General features: G+C 46.6%; 1 protein-coding gene across 4 annotated transcripts; it reads right to left on the reverse strand.

Moving 5' to 3' along the window:
* Positions 1-284: 284 nt before the first annotated feature.
* LOC129862193 (leucine-rich repeat neuronal protein 1-like) lies at positions 285-16,155 on the reverse strand. Of its 4 annotated transcripts, none has more exons than XM_055933610.1 (4): positions 15,624-16,155; positions 1,585-13,938; positions 1,223-1,447; positions 285-1,139 (listed from the first exon to the last, which is right to left on the reverse strand). In XM_055933610.1, exon 2 carries the CDS (start codon positions 13,695-13,697, stop codon positions 11,682-11,684), a length of 2,016 nt encoding a protein of 671 aa, XP_055789585.1. In that variant the 5' UTR covers positions 13,698-13,938; positions 15,624-16,155; the 3' UTR covers positions 285-1,139; positions 1,223-1,447; positions 1,585-11,681. The 4 variants fall into 4 exon arrangements, with proteins under 4 accessions (XP_055789585.1, XP_055789583.1, XP_055789584.1 ...); XM_055933608.1 differs by having other exon boundaries at positions 15,527-16,155; XM_055933609.1 differs by having other exon boundaries at positions 1,585-4,126; positions 6,691-16,155.
* Between the last annotated feature and the right edge of the window lie 444 nt (positions 16,156-16,599).

Consider the following 16,599-nt stretch of genomic DNA (forward strand, 5'->3'; position numbering starts at 1 on the left):
TTTAAAATGCACAAACATACACTAAACCGTCACAAAAGATATGTCAACTGGATAAATTACAAACTTGATCAACCATGACTACGGAGTGGGATATTTCTCCACAAGAGGGCACAGAAGCTCTGAGATGTGGCAATCAGAACTGCACAATTTATACACTTTGGCCACCACTGTTTCAGAATATTTAATTCATACAAAACTCAGTTATCAATTTACATTGGTTTATTGACTATGATCAGCTGTAATGCATTGCATCTAATGGATTTTCAGTGAAAAGAATGACAAGGTATCAGATAAAGTTTATTTTACTTCTCATTGAACACAGACAACTTAACAGAGATGATGGAAGAAATTTAGCTGTTAGGAAGAGTTTGACTTCTTTATCCATTTCTTCCACAGAGGGCCTTTTACCAAAAGAAAGAACATGTCTAACATTGTTTTCATTATAGTTCTACAAATAGACTAAATGTTGAGTGACTTAAATTAAAAGGCAACAAAAGAAACCAATCAATCCACAAGTCTTGAACTCTTGACCTAATAGTTAATTGAACATTGTTATAGTACATTTCAGTGTCGCAAGTAACTGGCTGTCCAATTTTGAGTGAAAATGTAAATAAGTGTAAAGTGAACAATACTCCATCCAAAATAATGTGCCCTCCTAAACCCTTCCTGGTTATGTTTTATATGCCCTTCACACAGCACTGCGATTGATTGCCAGGACTTTGTACTTGATGAGGTAGTAGGGGTAGCACTGGCTGTTGTCAAACACAAATATCGTAGGATGCTTCTGATCCGCACAGGAATCGTAGTGATGCCGTCCTGACTTGGGTTTGTGGAGTCGAGGGGGAAGGACATAGTCAATCTTTCCTACACCGGCTTTACCCACAAGCACCTTAGCCAGGAACATGAACCCACAGTCTGTAAAGTCTCCTCCCAGCCCTCTGATGGAGTAGAGGCGGGACCGAAAAGCTTCATGGGCGAAGTAAACGCCACGGCCGTAATGACTAGTGGGTTTCGCCACACGAGGGTCGAAGTTCTGTCGGCAGATGTCCATGGCGGCGCTCTCGCATGTTCCATGGAACAGGTGTCTCTCCAGGAGCACGCTACAATTGTCCTGCGTGTCCTCCATGTGCTGCTTCTGCCTGGAAAACACAAAACAACACAACCCTCCATTGGAATCAATTTAATGTATTTGAAATGCCGAATGTTATAAGGCAAGTCTTACATTCTATACATGTCCCAATGGAAGGTGATCTGGGCCTGGCTCTCTGGCATGGTTCTGTGGAACAGGTCGTGAACCGTCCTGTAAACCAGCGGCCCAGGAGGAACCTCCAGCATGGAAAAGGGGTTCCCTGGACTCAGGGTCCACATCAGTGTGTACCGGCAGCTGAAATTATCCATAGGGTCCACCTCAAGACTGGGGAGGGTTACCTGTCCAACTGGGAGTGTCCTAGGAGATTCACATTCACATTGTCTTGTTAACGCTGAAATTGATTTTCACATCTCAAGGCAATGAAAATGAAAGACAGTATGAACAACATCCACATTGAAATCCAGTGCAACGTGTAACTGACTGCATGCTTGTACCTGAGGTGTTGTCTTAGGGAGTCTGGCGAGCGGAAGGTGGGTCTGCATCTGATGCGGTGGGTGGAGTCTGATGAACTTTTTCTCGGTAAGCATCTTGAGATTTACACAGGCCCAGTCTTTACCCAGCCAGCAGCTGTCCTGACCCTTACTAAGACAGTCCAGCATGAGCTCAAGGTTCAACTAGGTGGTACAGGGGAGGAGGATGAAGTCAGCCCCAAACCACAGATCTAGAAACAGATTTCCCTAGCCCTAGTTCTGTAGATTTCCCTAGCCCTAGTTCTGTAGATTTTACTAGCCCTAGTTCTGTAGACCAGTAGACATTTGCTTAAATAGCTGATCCAGTATCCGTTATTAGAGTCAATCTACTCCAAAGGAGTCATAGGTCACTTCAAAGGTCAGGACATGTTCTAGCAATCCATTTCATCCATCAGAGGTCATCAAGGAAAGGAAGAGACGAAAGCCATCTACAGACTGAGGGCTAAGAACTTCTCTAAACAAATGAAAATTGCTTTGTCAAATTTGAGATGGCAAGTAGACTTTCACTTCATCACACCAAACATGAAGTAAAAACACCACAAGAGGGAGAACTGAGTTTGGTGGGTGGGACACACTTCGCCATAGGCTTCCCAGCCAAAGTCAGATTCCCAGAAGAAAAGCGCCACTGTGTTGGGAAGTGAGGGTTCAGCTCTGGGCCAGTGGTGTTGGACAGCCTCCTGACTTGGCTGTACACAGTGGAATTCTCCACCATCAGTGAGACAAAGTTCAGGCAGAGTTGGTCCTTGAGAGTCCTAGAAGAAGAGCTGTCTGAGGGAGTAGTTCTTTTCTTTTCAAATGTGAATGATTATTAAGAGAGGAAAGACTTACATTCCTTCACATAACATTACCATTACCCATCAGACCTGGGTCAAATACTTTAGCTACCCATTTTAAAGGAATCAATGGAATAATCCTAAAGCTGCAAGCTCCAACCTCAAGTAATTAGCTCAAGTCTGTTAACTATACCCACTCTGATAAGGTAGAAGTTGCCCCTTACCATTGATACAGGGCCAGACATTTTCTCATGGTTAGAAATCGGGATATAGGCCAGGGTCATCTGAAGATCTGTGGAGGAAGGCAACATCTACCTCGTGCCACTCACTCACCCATGTGTCAGGTAGACCCTTTCCTTATCCGGGTCACAGAACCAATGTTCTGCTTTCAGCTGGGTTCCAGGCTGACCCACACCGGGGTGTCAGTCCTCTTCAGCTGCCAGTGGAAGGGGTACTGCGTGTGGTACAGGTGGCACCTCTCCCTCTTGCGGCAGTACCCCAGCAGGAAGTGATCACAGATCATAATGCTCTCATATGACTGGGGGTGGTGTCATGGGGGCATGTTCCAGGCGTTGTGCCGGGAAATGAGGTTGGCAGTTTTGGGCGAATTAGATTTAGGTGGAATGGAAGGCTTAGGTTTGGTTGAAGGGCAGTTGGGAGTCTTAGCTGAGCTTCGGGTGGAGGATCGAGTTTTGATGGAATAGGGCTGTGGACACTGGGCCTGTGGCTGGTGTCTGTGCTGGGACCGTGTATATGGTCTCTGGGGCTGGGATCTCAGTTGGGGCTTGACATTATTGGTCACAGGTTGGACAGAGCCCCCAGGCTTGGGTACTCTGGGCTGCTTCTGCTGGGCACAGGAGGATTTAGGGCATTTAACCTTATGGGCACTGGAAGCCCTCTGGTTCTGGGTTTTAGATATGTTTTTGGTTGTTGGAGCCGTCTTTAGTTGCCGGACCTGCCTTGTTGTGGGAGCCGTATTTGGTTGCCGGACCTGCCTTGTTGTGGGAGCCGTATTTGGTTGCCGGACCTGCCTTGTTGTGGGAGCCGTATTTGGTTGCCGGACCTGCCTTGTTGTGGGAGCCGTATTTGGTTGCCGGACCTGCCTTGTTGTGGGAGCCGTATTTGGTTGCCAGACCTGCCTTGTTGTGGGAGCCGTATTTGGTTGCCGGATCTGCCTTGTTGTGGGAGCCGTATTTGGTTGCCGGACCTGCCTTGTTGTGGGAGCCGTATTTGGTTGCCAGACCTGCCTTGTTGTGGGAGCCGTATTTGGTTGCCAGACCTGCCTTGTTGTGGGAGCCGTATTTGGCTGCCGGACCTGCCTTGTTGTGGGAGCCGTATTTGGCTGCCGGACCGGAATTGTTGTGGTAGCCGTCTTTGGCTGCCGGACCTGCCTGATTTTTGGAGCCGTCATTGGCTGCCGGACCTGCCTGGTTTTTGGAGCCGTCATTGGCTGCTGGACCTGCCTGGTTGTTGGAGCTGTTTTTGGAGGTCGGACCTGTCTGGTGTTGAGTGGAGGCTGCTGGGAGGATAGAGCCATAGCTGTATGGGGTCTCCTGGGATAAGCTCTGGTGTTAGGATGGTGGGGTGTCCTGCTTTTGGTATGGAGACATGTGCTGGGGTGGTGGGAGTTGCCTGGCTAAGGGAGGACAGACATGGATCTTGAGTTTGACAGCTGGGCTACGGTTCTCCACTTCCTTGGCAGATCACCTGATTAATGTCTTCCATTAGGCCTGCTTCAATAAGAAACACACTGTCAAAATAGAAAATCATGCAATGGCGGTCATGAACACTTTATTTCATTTACAGTCACATTGTTTTATAATACAAAACTAAATTCAGAAAATTGCACTGTCAAAACAGGGATAACTGTAGCTTTGACGCACATTCATATACATACATCCTCACATACATCCTCATCAAATAAATTCAGCGTTATTCCTAGGCTACCTCAAATAACACCACAATTAAATAGAGGAGTAAGAACGCTAGCAAGCTTAACGTTACCTGACACGCATCTACGCCTAAACAATAGGTAGTAGCACAACAGCATCCATGCACATTAATATTCAATTAATACTCAATTCTAGCTACTGGGGGAAAGTGTTTTGTTTATATAACATTGAGCCATGTAGTGCAGGCTAAAGTAGCCTATTACATAAAACAATACAACAAACAAATTATAGACATATTACAAACAACAACCTTCACCCAACTTGTATCAATCAACATCACGTGTCTGTCTTTCGGGCGGGCGTTTTCCTTTTTTGGGGGTGAAACTGCGGGAATTTGACACATACAGGGTTGTCATTTCGGCTACTTTGAAAACATTGTCGCGGTTTAAAATGTATTGGTTGCGGGCTACTTCTAAGTCACATCACGGCCGCCATATGTTAGGATTTATGTTTATGCACTATAGCCTGCTACCATATTGTTTTGTTACACACACACAAACAATACAGATGTGTGTAAGGACTGACCAACACAGGTCATAAAAGCTGTGGTCCATCTGGAGAGGGGAGGGGTGCATCTCTCTAAGCCAACCAGGGAGGGTAGGGTACTGGACAATACCATATTAGGAACTGTTTCAGTGTAGAATTGACAGACACAAGACGGAGCTAATCTACCCAGCAACCAGATGTGGACAAAGGACAGCACTAAGGGACTTGGACAAGTCCGAGGGCCAGCAAAGGCGGAGCAAAGTCTAAACCGCGCTCAGCCTCTACTGTGATAGGCCAACAGACGCGTTGGAACTACGTCATCACGGTATAAGAACAGCTGTTTACGTACTCCCTGCCAGTTCCCTGTTATACCCTGCGCGGAGATACAGCGAACCCGTATATACGAAAATTGCATTTGCCATTCATTGTTTGTGTTAATTTAACATAATTAAAGAAAGTTAGCAGACCTTGCTTTTTATTTATCCTGATACCGGATTTGTTACACGCAGCGTTCACACATAGCATTTAACATAAATATATATATTTCACTGTGACCGTCTGCTGCGACTATCACGCAGTGAGGCAGGCTGTTGCTGAGTGAGTGAGTGGTGGGAAGGGCCTAAAGTGTGTGTGGGTGCGCTGAGAGAGCACTGCAGCATGCAGTTTATGCCGACCAGGTAGCAAGTGGGAAGTTTCTATTCTATTGTATTTCTCACATGCGCCAAATACTACAGGTGTAGACCTTACAGTGAAATGCTTACTTACGAGCCCCTAACTAACAATGCAGTTTCAATAAAATATGGATAAAAATAAGAGATAAAAGTAAAAAGTAATTAAAGAGCAGCAGTAAAATAACAATAGCAAGACAATATACAGGGGGGTACCGATACAGAATCAGTGTGCGGGGGCACTGGTTAGCTGAGGTAGTATGTACATGTAGGTAGAGTTATGAAATTGACTATGCATAGATCACAACAGAGAGTAGCATTGGTGTAAAGAGGGGGGGAGGGGGGAGGGGGAAGGGGGCATTGCAAATAGTCTGGGTAGCTATTTGACTAGATGTTCAGGAGTCTTATGGCTTGGGGTAGAAGCTGTTCAGAAGCCTCTTGCACCTAGACCTGATGCTCCGGTACCGCTTGCTGTGCGGTAGCAGAGACAACAGTCTATGACTAGGGTGGCTGGAGTCTTTGACAATTTTTAGGGCCTTCCTCTGACACTGCCTGGTATAGAGGTCCTGGATAGCAGGAAGCTTGGCCCCAGAGATGTACTGGGCCGTACGAACTACCTTCTGTAGTGCCTTGCGGTCGGAAGCTGAGCAGTTGCCATACCAGGCAGTGAAGCAACCAGTAAGGATGCTCTCGATGGTGCAGCTGTAGAACCTTTTGAGGATCTGAGGACCCATGCCAAATATTTTCAGTCTCCTGAGGGGGAACAGGTGTTGTGCCCTCTTCACGACTGTCTTGGTGTGATTGGACAATGTTAGTTTGTTGGTGTTGTGGACACCAAGGAATTTGAAGCTCTCAACCTGCTCCACTGCAGCCCCGTCGATGAGAATGGACGTGCTCGGTCCTCCTTTTCCTCTAGTCCACAATCATCTCCTTTGTCTTGATCACGTTGAGGGAGAGGTTGTTGTCCTGGCACCACATGGCTAGGTCTCTGACATCCTCCCTATAGGCTGTCTCATCATTGTCGTTGATCAGGCCTACCACTGTTGTGTCATCGGCAAATTTAATGATGGTGTTGGAGTCGTGCCTGGCCATGCAGTCATGAGTGAACAGGGAGTACAAGAGGGTACTGAGCACACACACCTGAGGGGCCCCTGTGTTGAGGATTAGCGTGGTGGATATGTTGTTACCTACCTTTACAACCTGAGAGCGGCCCGTCAGGAAGTCCAGGATCCAGTTGCAGTGTGGAGTGTGCAGTTTGGAGTGCAATAGAGACTGCTAGTGTGGCGAGACCCACTAGCCGTCACAGCCATGGCATTTACTTTGCCCGTTTTTCCCAGCGAGCCCACCACTACTCCGTCAGAGGGCTGAAGGGAGACGAAGACACAGGGTTCCTTGCTAAGGTGATTGTGGGTAAAACCTGCTTAGGCAGGATGGACTACGTCCGTCTCCCTCGAATCTGACACCGAACCAGGTCAGGATGGGATCACTATGATTCCTGTATGATTTTTGTTGTGTTTGAGAACAGCCAGTGCTATCCTTCTACTAAATCATCAAGTAGTAAGTCCAGGCAAACAATGGCAGTGTTGTGTGAAGGGCCTAGAAAACAACCAGGACTGGTTTATGAGGGCACATACAATATATATACAAAAGTATGTGGGCACCCCATCAAATGAGTTGATTCGTCTATTTCAGCAACACCCATTACTGACAAGTGTATACAATGGATCACACAGCCATGCAATCTCCATAGACAAACCTTGGCAGTATAATGGCCTTATTGAAGATCTCAGTGACTTTTAACGTAGCACCGTCATAGGATTCCACCTTTCCAACAAGACAGTTCGTAAAATGTCTGCCCTGCTAGAGCGCTGTTATTGCTGTTATTGTAAAGTGGAAACGTCTAGGAGCATCAATGGCTCAGCCGCGAAGTGGTAGGCCACACAAGTTTACAGAACGGGCCGCCGAGTGCTGAAGCGTGTAGCGCAGGGCTGCCCAACCCTCTTCTTGGAGATCTACTGTCCTGTAGGTTTTCAGTCCAAGGATGGTAGATCTCCAGGAAGAGGGTTGGGCAGCCCTGGTGTAGCGGGTAAAAATCGTCTGTCCTTGGTTGCAACAATCATTACTGAGGTCCAAACTGCCTCTGGAAGCAACATCAGCACAATAACTGTTTGTTGGGAGCTTCATGAAATGGGTTTCCTTGGCCGAGCAGCGTCGGATGGAGTGGTGTAAAGCTTGCCTCCATTTGACTCTGGAGCAGTGGAAACGCGTTCTCTGGAGTAATGAATCACGCTTCACCATCTGGCAGTCCGATGGACAAATCTAGGTTTGGTGGATGCCAGGAGAACACTACCTGCCCGAATGCATAGTGCCAATTGTAAAGTTTGGTGGATGAGGAATAATGGTCTGGGGATCTTTTTCATGGTTCAGGCCAGGCCCCTTAGTTCCAGTGAAGGGAAATCTTAACGCTACAGCATACATTCTAGACAATTCTGTGCTTCCAACTTTGTGGCAACAGTTAGGGGAAGGCCCTTTCCTGTTTCAGCATGACAATGCCACCATGCACAAAGCGAGGTCCATACAGAAATGGTTTGTCAAGATCGGTGTGGAAGAACTTGACTGGCCTGCACAGAGCCCTGACCTCAACCTCATAGAACACCTGTGGGATGAATTGGAACGCCGACTGCGAGCTAGTCCTAATCGCCCAACATCAGTGCCCGACCTCACTAATGCTCTTGTGGCTGAATGGAAGAAAATACCCGCAGCAATGTTCAAACATTTAGTGGAAAGCCTTCCCAGAAGAGTAGAGGCTGTCATAGCAGCAAAGGGGGGGCCAACTCCATGTTAATGCCCATGATTTTGAAATTAAATGTTCAAAGAACAGGTGTCCACATACGTTTGGTCATGTAGTGTATGAGATGGAGCATCTAGTTTAATTCACTTGTTATTTTCTGCCACACTAGAATATGTAAGGGATAATCAACTAGGGACTATTTGTTATGTGGGAAATAATGAACGACGTGAAAGATGTGTTCCATAACTCCCTAGCAGAGTGGAGCTAACCTTCCACTGCATTGCATTTTTTTCCAGAGAATGCATAGAGCCCCAAATTGATTATCCCTTTTATTCTGGGGCTGTAACTTAGCACATTTACCAGTATAAATGTGTTAATTTGCCGGTAGAAAAATGTTCCAGATTCACTGAAGCAGCTAGTAAGTTTACTAGATAGCGACAGTAGTTGCCTTGGTAAACAAACAAACAGACTTTCTAGTTTAGCTAACCAAACCATTTGTACTAGCTTGCTATTATGAAAATCGAATTCAGCAATGCCAGTAATGTTTTCAATTCAACTTTTGCTTTCAAAAGCAGCTAAACATAGAACATGTAAGAATGAACTACAGCCATTGAATTCTACTGTGCAAATATAACGTTTGATTATAGGGAAATAATGCACGTTTTAAAATGCCATTCAAGTCAATCAGAAACGAGTATTCAACAACGCCATGGTATAAACTTAATTAATTATACTGTAATTGTAATCATGTATAAAGCTCTGACACATTTAGCTCCAAGTTCAAAAGTTCAATCTTTTAACTTCTTCTACATTTTCTTGGCCTAAAACAAAATATATTCTGAAAATAATTAACCAATGCCTTGAGTAAGAGACATTTTCTGTTAGCTAAGTTTTGTTTCTTGGTAAAAGGTGCAAAAGGCCCTCTGTGTGGGGAAGAAAGAGATAAAGAAGCCAAACTGAGTTTAACACCAGTTGAGATGCTAACTGCTCAGTTCCCTGCACCATTTCTGTTAAGTTGTGTCTGTGTTCAATGAGAAGTAATCATCTTCTGAGTCTTTGTTTTATTTAGTGTGCTTTTTCTACAAAAATACTGGCTCTTCTGCATAACATTCTAGTTATGTCGGGTATAACGATCTATTCCTGTTACAGTCCATGGCCAGTAGAAAGATAAAAGTTCTAGATTAAAATATGAATTTAAGTTGTCATAGAAAGATGGATAGAAATATTGAGTTGTGAATTCAGTGTAGTCAACTGTTACCATTTTGGAGAGTGCATCATTTATTGCTCTCATCTGCCTCCTCATTTGCCTCCAGCAATAAGGGACAGGAAAACAAACCATCAACACATCAGTCCAACTTTTTTTAAATAATAGATCAAAATAGAATTGAATACATCTCAATCCAATTTGAAAGAGAAGTGGTACACTGGGTAGGAAAACAAGGTCATGTTATGTAAAATCAGTAGGATAGAAGAATAACGCAAGGTGACAGGAAGCCTATGGAATAGGCGGAGTGAGAAAGGGCTGGTCACATTAACCACTTAGATTTACAAAACCTCAAAGAAAGCAGGGATAGGCTACAATAAAATTACACTGTTAGGAAAATGCCTGTCCCCTTGTGTAAGTGAAGAGTGTAAGACTTCTCTCCTGTAATAGGCCATTTCTTTTCTCTATGGCAAGTGCCACAGTTTGAGTGTCCTCTTTATACAAACTCAAACAATGTCAATATGTAGGCCTATGCATACAGTGCACTCGGAAAGTATTCAGACCCCTTCCCTTTTTCCACATTTTGTGGAAGATGCCCGTATCAGTCTATACACAATACCCCATAATGACAAAACAAAACAGGTTTTTAGACACTTTTGATAATATATTCTATATAAGGTCCCACAGTTGACAGTACACGTCAGAGCAAAAACCAAGCCATGAGGTTGAAGGAATTGTTTGTAGAACTCTGAGACAGGATTGTGTCAAGGCACAGATCTGGGGAAGGATACCAAAACGTTTCTGCAGCATTGACGTGACGGTCCCCAAGAACACAGTGGCCTCATCATTCTTAAATGGAAGAAGTTTGGAACCACCAAGACTCTTCCTAGAGCTGGCCGCCTGGCCAAACTGGGCAATCGGGGACCCGATGGTCACTCTGACAGAGCTCCAGAGTTCCTCTGCAGAGATGGGAGAAACTTCCAGAAGGACAACCATCTCTGCAGCACTCCACCAATCAGGCCTTTATGGTAGAGTGGCCAGACCAAAGTCACTCCTCAGTAAAAGGCACATGACAGCCTGCTTGGAGTTTGCCAAAAGGCACCTAAAGGACTCTCAGGCCATGAGAAACAAGATTCTCTGGTCTGATGAAACCAAGATTGAACTCTTTGGCCTGAATGCCAAGAATCACGTCTGGAGGAAACTTCCCTACGGTGAAGCATGGTGGTGGCAGCATCATGCTGCGGGGATGTTTTTCAGCAGCAGGGACTGGGAGACTAGTCTGGATCGAGGGAAAGATTAACGGAGCAAAGTACAGAGAGATCCTTGATGAAAACCTGCTCCAGAGCACTCATGCACTCAGAATGGGGTGAAGGTTCACCTTCTAACAGGACAACGACCCTAAGCAGACAGCCAAGACAATGCAGGAGTGGCTTCGTGACAAGTCTCTGAATGTCCTTGAGTAGCCCAGACAGAGCCCGGACTTAAACCCGATCAAATATCTCTGGAGAGACCTGAAAATAGCAGAGCAGCAACGCTCCCCATCCAACCCGACAGAGCCGGAGAGAATCTGCAGAGAAGAATGGGAGAAACTCCCCAAATACAGGTGTGCCAAGCTTGTAGCGATTACAGACTCGAGGCTGTAGGTGCTTCAACAAAGTACTGAGTAAAGGGTCTGAATACTTATGTAAATGTCATATTTCAGTTTTTTTTTTTTTACTTTCTAAAAACCTGTTTTTGTTTTGTCATTATGGAGTATTGAGTGTAGATTGATTAGAGAAAAAAACAATTGAATCAATTTTAGAATAAGGCTGTAACATAACAAAATGTGGAAAAAGTCAAGGGGTCTTAATACTTTCCAAATGTACTGTATATATAAAATATATTCATATCTGACTGCACACCACTGTCGTATGTACTGCCACTGTGTCATATGTCCTATTTACAGGCCCCAATGCTCCCAACCACTCCCACAAGCATCTCCAGATTCAGCCCTAACATGTCCCAACTGCGGCAGGACATGTGCCTCCTGGATCGGGCTTCACAACCACCTATAACCGCACCGCCGCCAAGAGTGGTAGCCATATCTATCCTATAAATCATCCCTGGAAGCGACGTTATCTTTGGAAACGATGTATGTGTGTATGTTATTATGTGTATAATATCATTCATTATTTATATAGCTAGGCTTTATTCATATGTGTGCTGCTCCTCATGCTTGCTGTCTTGACCCTTGACCTCATGTGACCTCCCTTCCCTCAAAACCCTCTTCTTTAACCCATATCCTCTACCCTCCAACATCTGTTGCTTCAACCCCTTCCCTGGCCCCTGCACCCCTACAGTCACACTGTGAGTGTCGGCCCCCAGTGTGTTCTCAGCCACACAGGTGTACAGACCCGCCTCCCGGGATGTCACCATGACGATCTCCAATGTTCCCTCTGGCAGGAGCCGGTAGGCAGGGGAGGAGAGGAGGGGAGGAGAGGAAGGGGTGAGGCTGGAAAAGAGGACAGAGGCATTGCCAGATGCTGGGCTGGGTAAGTGGGAATGGTAAGAGGAGTAGTTGGATGTCTGGCTGGATGCAGCCTTGGAGTTGAGGCTGGATCCAGGCTTGGAGAAGGGTCTGGATGCAGGCTTGGAGAAGGGTCTGGATGCAGGCTTGGAGAAGGGTCTGGATGCAGGCTTGGAGAAGGGTCTGGATGCAGGCTTGGGGCTGTGGATGTTGTTGGATGATCCCAGTCTCTGTCCAGAAGGAGTGACCCAGTAGATTGTGGGCTGAGGCTCTGCCAGGGCGCGACAGTGCAGGGCCAGCCTCTCCCCCTCTCTCACCCCCACGTAGGGGGGGAGGATGCCAGGGGGGATGAGGGGGAGGCAGGAGGCTGACATCTCTGTGATTGACACCTCCCTCACCCTGCGAGCCCTCAGCTCTGGAGGCTCAGAACACAATGTGGCCTGGGGCTGGATAAATCTCACAGCCTGTGGCATCTGTGTATCTGTGTGTGCATCAGCATCTGTGTGAGGGTGCTCCTCAGCCACCCAGCGAAACAGGCAGTCACATCGGAGGGGGTTGGAGTGCAGGCTGACCTTCCTCAGTCTGGGCAGAGACAGGACAGTGTGTTGGTGCAGAGCAGTCAGAGCGTTGGAGTTCAGCATCAGGCTCTCGAGCCTGCCCAGCTGAAAGAAGGCCTCGGGGTGGATGTAGGACAGCCGGGGGTTGTTGGTGATCTCCAGCTTGGTGAGCTCAGGCAGGTTCTCCATGGCTGCCCTCTCGATGGCCACCAGCTCCTCCATGTTGTTCAGACCCAGCTCTGTCAGGTGGACTAGGTCCCTGAAGTCCCCTGTCTGAACCAGACTCAGACGGTTCTTATTCAGGTCCAGGAACTTCAGGCCTGGGAGCCTCCTCAGAGCCTGTGTGGGGACAGTGGTGAGGAGGTTGTCGTAGAAGGACAGGCTCTCCAGACTGTCCAGCCCCCCCAGGGCCCTCTCAGGCAACCCTTTCAGCCCCATGCCCCCCAGCACCAGGCTGCGTAGAGACCCCAGCGCCTGGAAGCCCCGTTCAGGGAGGTTCTCCACTGGGTTTCCCCCCAGCATCAGCACCTGGAGGCAGGGCAGGGTGGTGAACCAGAGGGGGTCAATTGAGGTCAGGTGGTTGTTGTTGAGGTGCAGGCGTAGCAGGGAGCCCAAGCCAGAGAAGGCTCTAGGAGCCAGGGAGGCCAGCTGGTTGTGGCTGAGGAAGAGCTCTTGTAGGGCAGGCAGGGAAGAGAAGGCAGCAGGGGGCAGGGACCGGAGCTGGTTCTCCTCCATGTGCAAGGAGAGTAGGGAGTGCAGGGAGGGAGTCTGGGGCTGGGTTGAGGTTAGTGTCCTAACACTGCTGAAGCGGTTCTGAGACAGATCCAGCTCTGTGAGGTTGGGGAGTGTCTGTAACAGTGGTGTCTCCAAGGCAGACAGCAGGTTACTCTGCAGACAGAGGGTATGTGTGTCTAAGGGGAGAGGGGAGGGGAGCTGGGTCAGGAACAGGTTGTTACAGTCCACAGTTGGAACCTCGTGGGACAATGACTGGGGGGGAAACCAGGGCTTGATCTGACACACACACCCTGCCGGGCAGGAGACGCTCCATGGCAGGGAATGGACCACTGGTGCACTGGACACACACACCCACACACACAGGATTAGCTGCCTCTGCAGTAGGACCATTGACACCCTCAGCATCCTCACAGCAGAGAAGAGTTGATTCAGAGGAGTCGATTCAGTGGTGGCAATTCGATTGAGGTGACTCAGTGTTGTTGCCAAGTTACAGCGCCTTAGGTATCTGCTGTTGCCAGGTTACAGTGCCATAGGAATCTAAAGTGTTGTGGATTGTCTAGGTGATGGTCTCCGTGGTCAGACGGTCGCTGTCACATTGTGGCGACAGGTGTACTGGGCATGGCTCTGTACACACTAAGGAGATGACCTGGCAGAGAGAGAGAGGGAGTGAGCGAGAGCGGTGGAGAGAGACGGGGAAGATAATGTGTTAAGGACAGGTTTGTAACACATTTAGAAAGCCAGAGGACAGGTTGAGAGAGTACCTCCTGTTCTTTCAACTCTCAACCATTCCATTTGATTTGATTTCCAGTCTCTTTTCATATGCAATGGATTACATTTGATTTGATTTTTGTCCCTCTTTTCTTATTTACTTGAATTATATTTTGAATGAATGAAAATATTTGTGCGTGCGAAGTGTGTACTGATGATGACCAGTCACCACCTGGTGGCAGTGTTCACCAGTTAAGATAACAGAGGAAGTCTGAAATAAATCACATACACACACTCACACTCACACAATGGAAAGAAAAGGGTAGAGAGACTACTAGACCATGTGTCAAGGAAATGAGAGGAAGAGGAATATATCAAAAGGAGATAGAGGAGATGAGGATACCTAGTCAGTTGTCCAACTGAATGTATTCAACTGAAATGTGTCTTCTGCATTTAACTCAACCCCTCTGAATCAGAGAGGTGCGGGGGGCTGCCTTAATTCACATCCACATCTTCGGCACCCAGGGAACAGTAGGTTAACTGCCTTGTTCAGGGGCAGAACGACACATTTTTACTTTGTCAGCTCGGGATTCAATTCAACAACCTTTTGATTACTGATCCAACACTAACCAATAGCCTACCTGCTGGTGGGAGAGGAGGAAAGGAGGTAGAGGAGGAAAGGTGGGAGAGGAGGAAAGGAGAAGACTAGAGGAGGTTGTCTGGCTGTAGCTGAGACTGCAGTAGGAGGGATGAAGGAGTAATCTGCAGTGGAACTAAGCTATCTGTACTGACAGACAGAGGGAGATGGAGGTATGGGAGAAAGTGAGAGCAAAGAAAATGGAATGACAGGGATAAAGGAGAGGGAAAGAGAGGGAGAGTTAGAGAGAGGGTGCTGGATGCTGATCAATAAAAATAGATATGCATCAGCCTGGTGCCTCGATCGCTTCAATACACAGAAACACAAACACGCGGGCACACACACACACACATACACACAAAAACGCGACAGAGTCTGAGCAGTTAGCACAAATGAGATGACACCACTGTGGCACATCACAGATGACACTCTTCTCCTTCTACTGCTCTGATTCTCTGTGTGTGTGTGTGTGTGTGTGTGTGTGTGTGTGTGTGTGTGTGTGTGTGTGTGTGTGTGTGTGTGTGTGTGTGTGTGTGTGTGTGTGTGTGTGTGTGTGTGTGTGTGTGTGTGTGTGTGTTTACCTCAGTGCCAGTGTATCTGTGTCTAACCCAGACATATGTCCTAGCGAACACAAACACACACATTTGCATCTCACAAAAAATAATCCTTACCATTGAATGAAAAATAATCCTTACCATCGAATGAAAAAGAATCCTTACCATTGAATGAAAAAGAATCCTTAACATTGAATGAAATAGAATCCTTACCATCGAATGAAAAAGAATCCTTACCATCGAATGAAAACGAATCCTTACCAATGGAATGAAAAAGAATCCTTACCAATGGAATGAAAAAGAATCCTTACCATTGAATGAAAAATAATCCTTACCATCGAATGAAAAAGAATCTGAGGCTGTGGGGAGATCTCTACAGGATGAATCTGCACTCTCCCCAACCCCACTGTATCTCAGTCAGTATGTGCGTACCTCTCTCTCTCCACAATAAAACATCCTTCCTCTCTCTCCCCTTAAAACATATGTGTTTCCCATTCTGTATTTCTCTCGTCTTAAAATATTCCTCCTTTTCTCTCTCTGAGGCTGTGGGGAGATCTCTACAGGATGAATCTGCACTCTCCCCAAACCCACTGTATCTCAGTCAGTATGTGCGTACCTCTCTCTCTCTCTTTAATACCTCTGAATTGCAAGCTCAGTGAGTTTCCATTTGGCTCACTGGTTTGCTTTTTAAAAGCTGTCTAGTGGAGCATAGTGCTGGCTACATAGAGAATGAACTATTAAAATCAAAAAAGCTTTCAGAGACTTCAGCATCTCTTCCGTGCAGAGGAAGAATACTGGTAGCTATTGTATAAACTTTAATGCACTGTGCAGGTGTGTGTGTGTGTGTGTGTGTGTGCGTGTGTGTGTGTGTGTGTGTGTGTGTGTGTGTGTGTGTGTGTGTGTGTGTGTGTGTGTGTGTGTGTGTGTGTGTGTGTGTGTGTGTGTGTGTGTGTGTGTGTGTGTGTGTGTGTTTGTGAGTGTGTGTGTGTGTAAAGTGGCGGATTCCATCTCCCCTTTCTCTCCAACCGTTCCACATCTCCCTCTCTCCCTATATCTCCTCCCACTCCCTTCTGCATGTGTGTAAAAGAAAACAACTGTGCGTTTGTGTCACTGTGTTTATGCCCTCAGCCATTCCTGTGCCACTGCTGACAATTGAGGAGAAAAGACAAAAGGATTGCACAAAAGTTTCCATTCTCTCCCAACAAACCCTAACAAGTCACCTACCTACATAGTTCAACAAGGCTTTGCTGCTCTGAGTTTGAGCAGCAAAGCCTTGTTGAATTATGTAGTGTAGGTGTGTGAGTGTTTATTGTATGATAGAGGTGCAAATCTATAAATACAAATAAAGATATATAAATATATATTTATTATAATCCTCTAACCTAAATCCTAACCCATCTAACCCTAA

This window comes from Salvelinus fontinalis, chromosome 9, assembly GCF_029448725.1.
Source record: "Salvelinus fontinalis isolate EN_2023a chromosome 9, ASM2944872v1, whole genome shotgun sequence".
Taxonomy (NCBI): domain Eukaryota; kingdom Metazoa; phylum Chordata; class Actinopteri; order Salmoniformes; family Salmonidae; genus Salvelinus; species Salvelinus fontinalis.

Coding starts and splice junctions, on each gene's coding strand:
- LOC129862193 (XM_055933610.1), bottom strand. CDS start 13,697: ATGCTGAGGGTGTCAATGGTCCTACTGCAGAGGCAGCTAATCCTGTGT.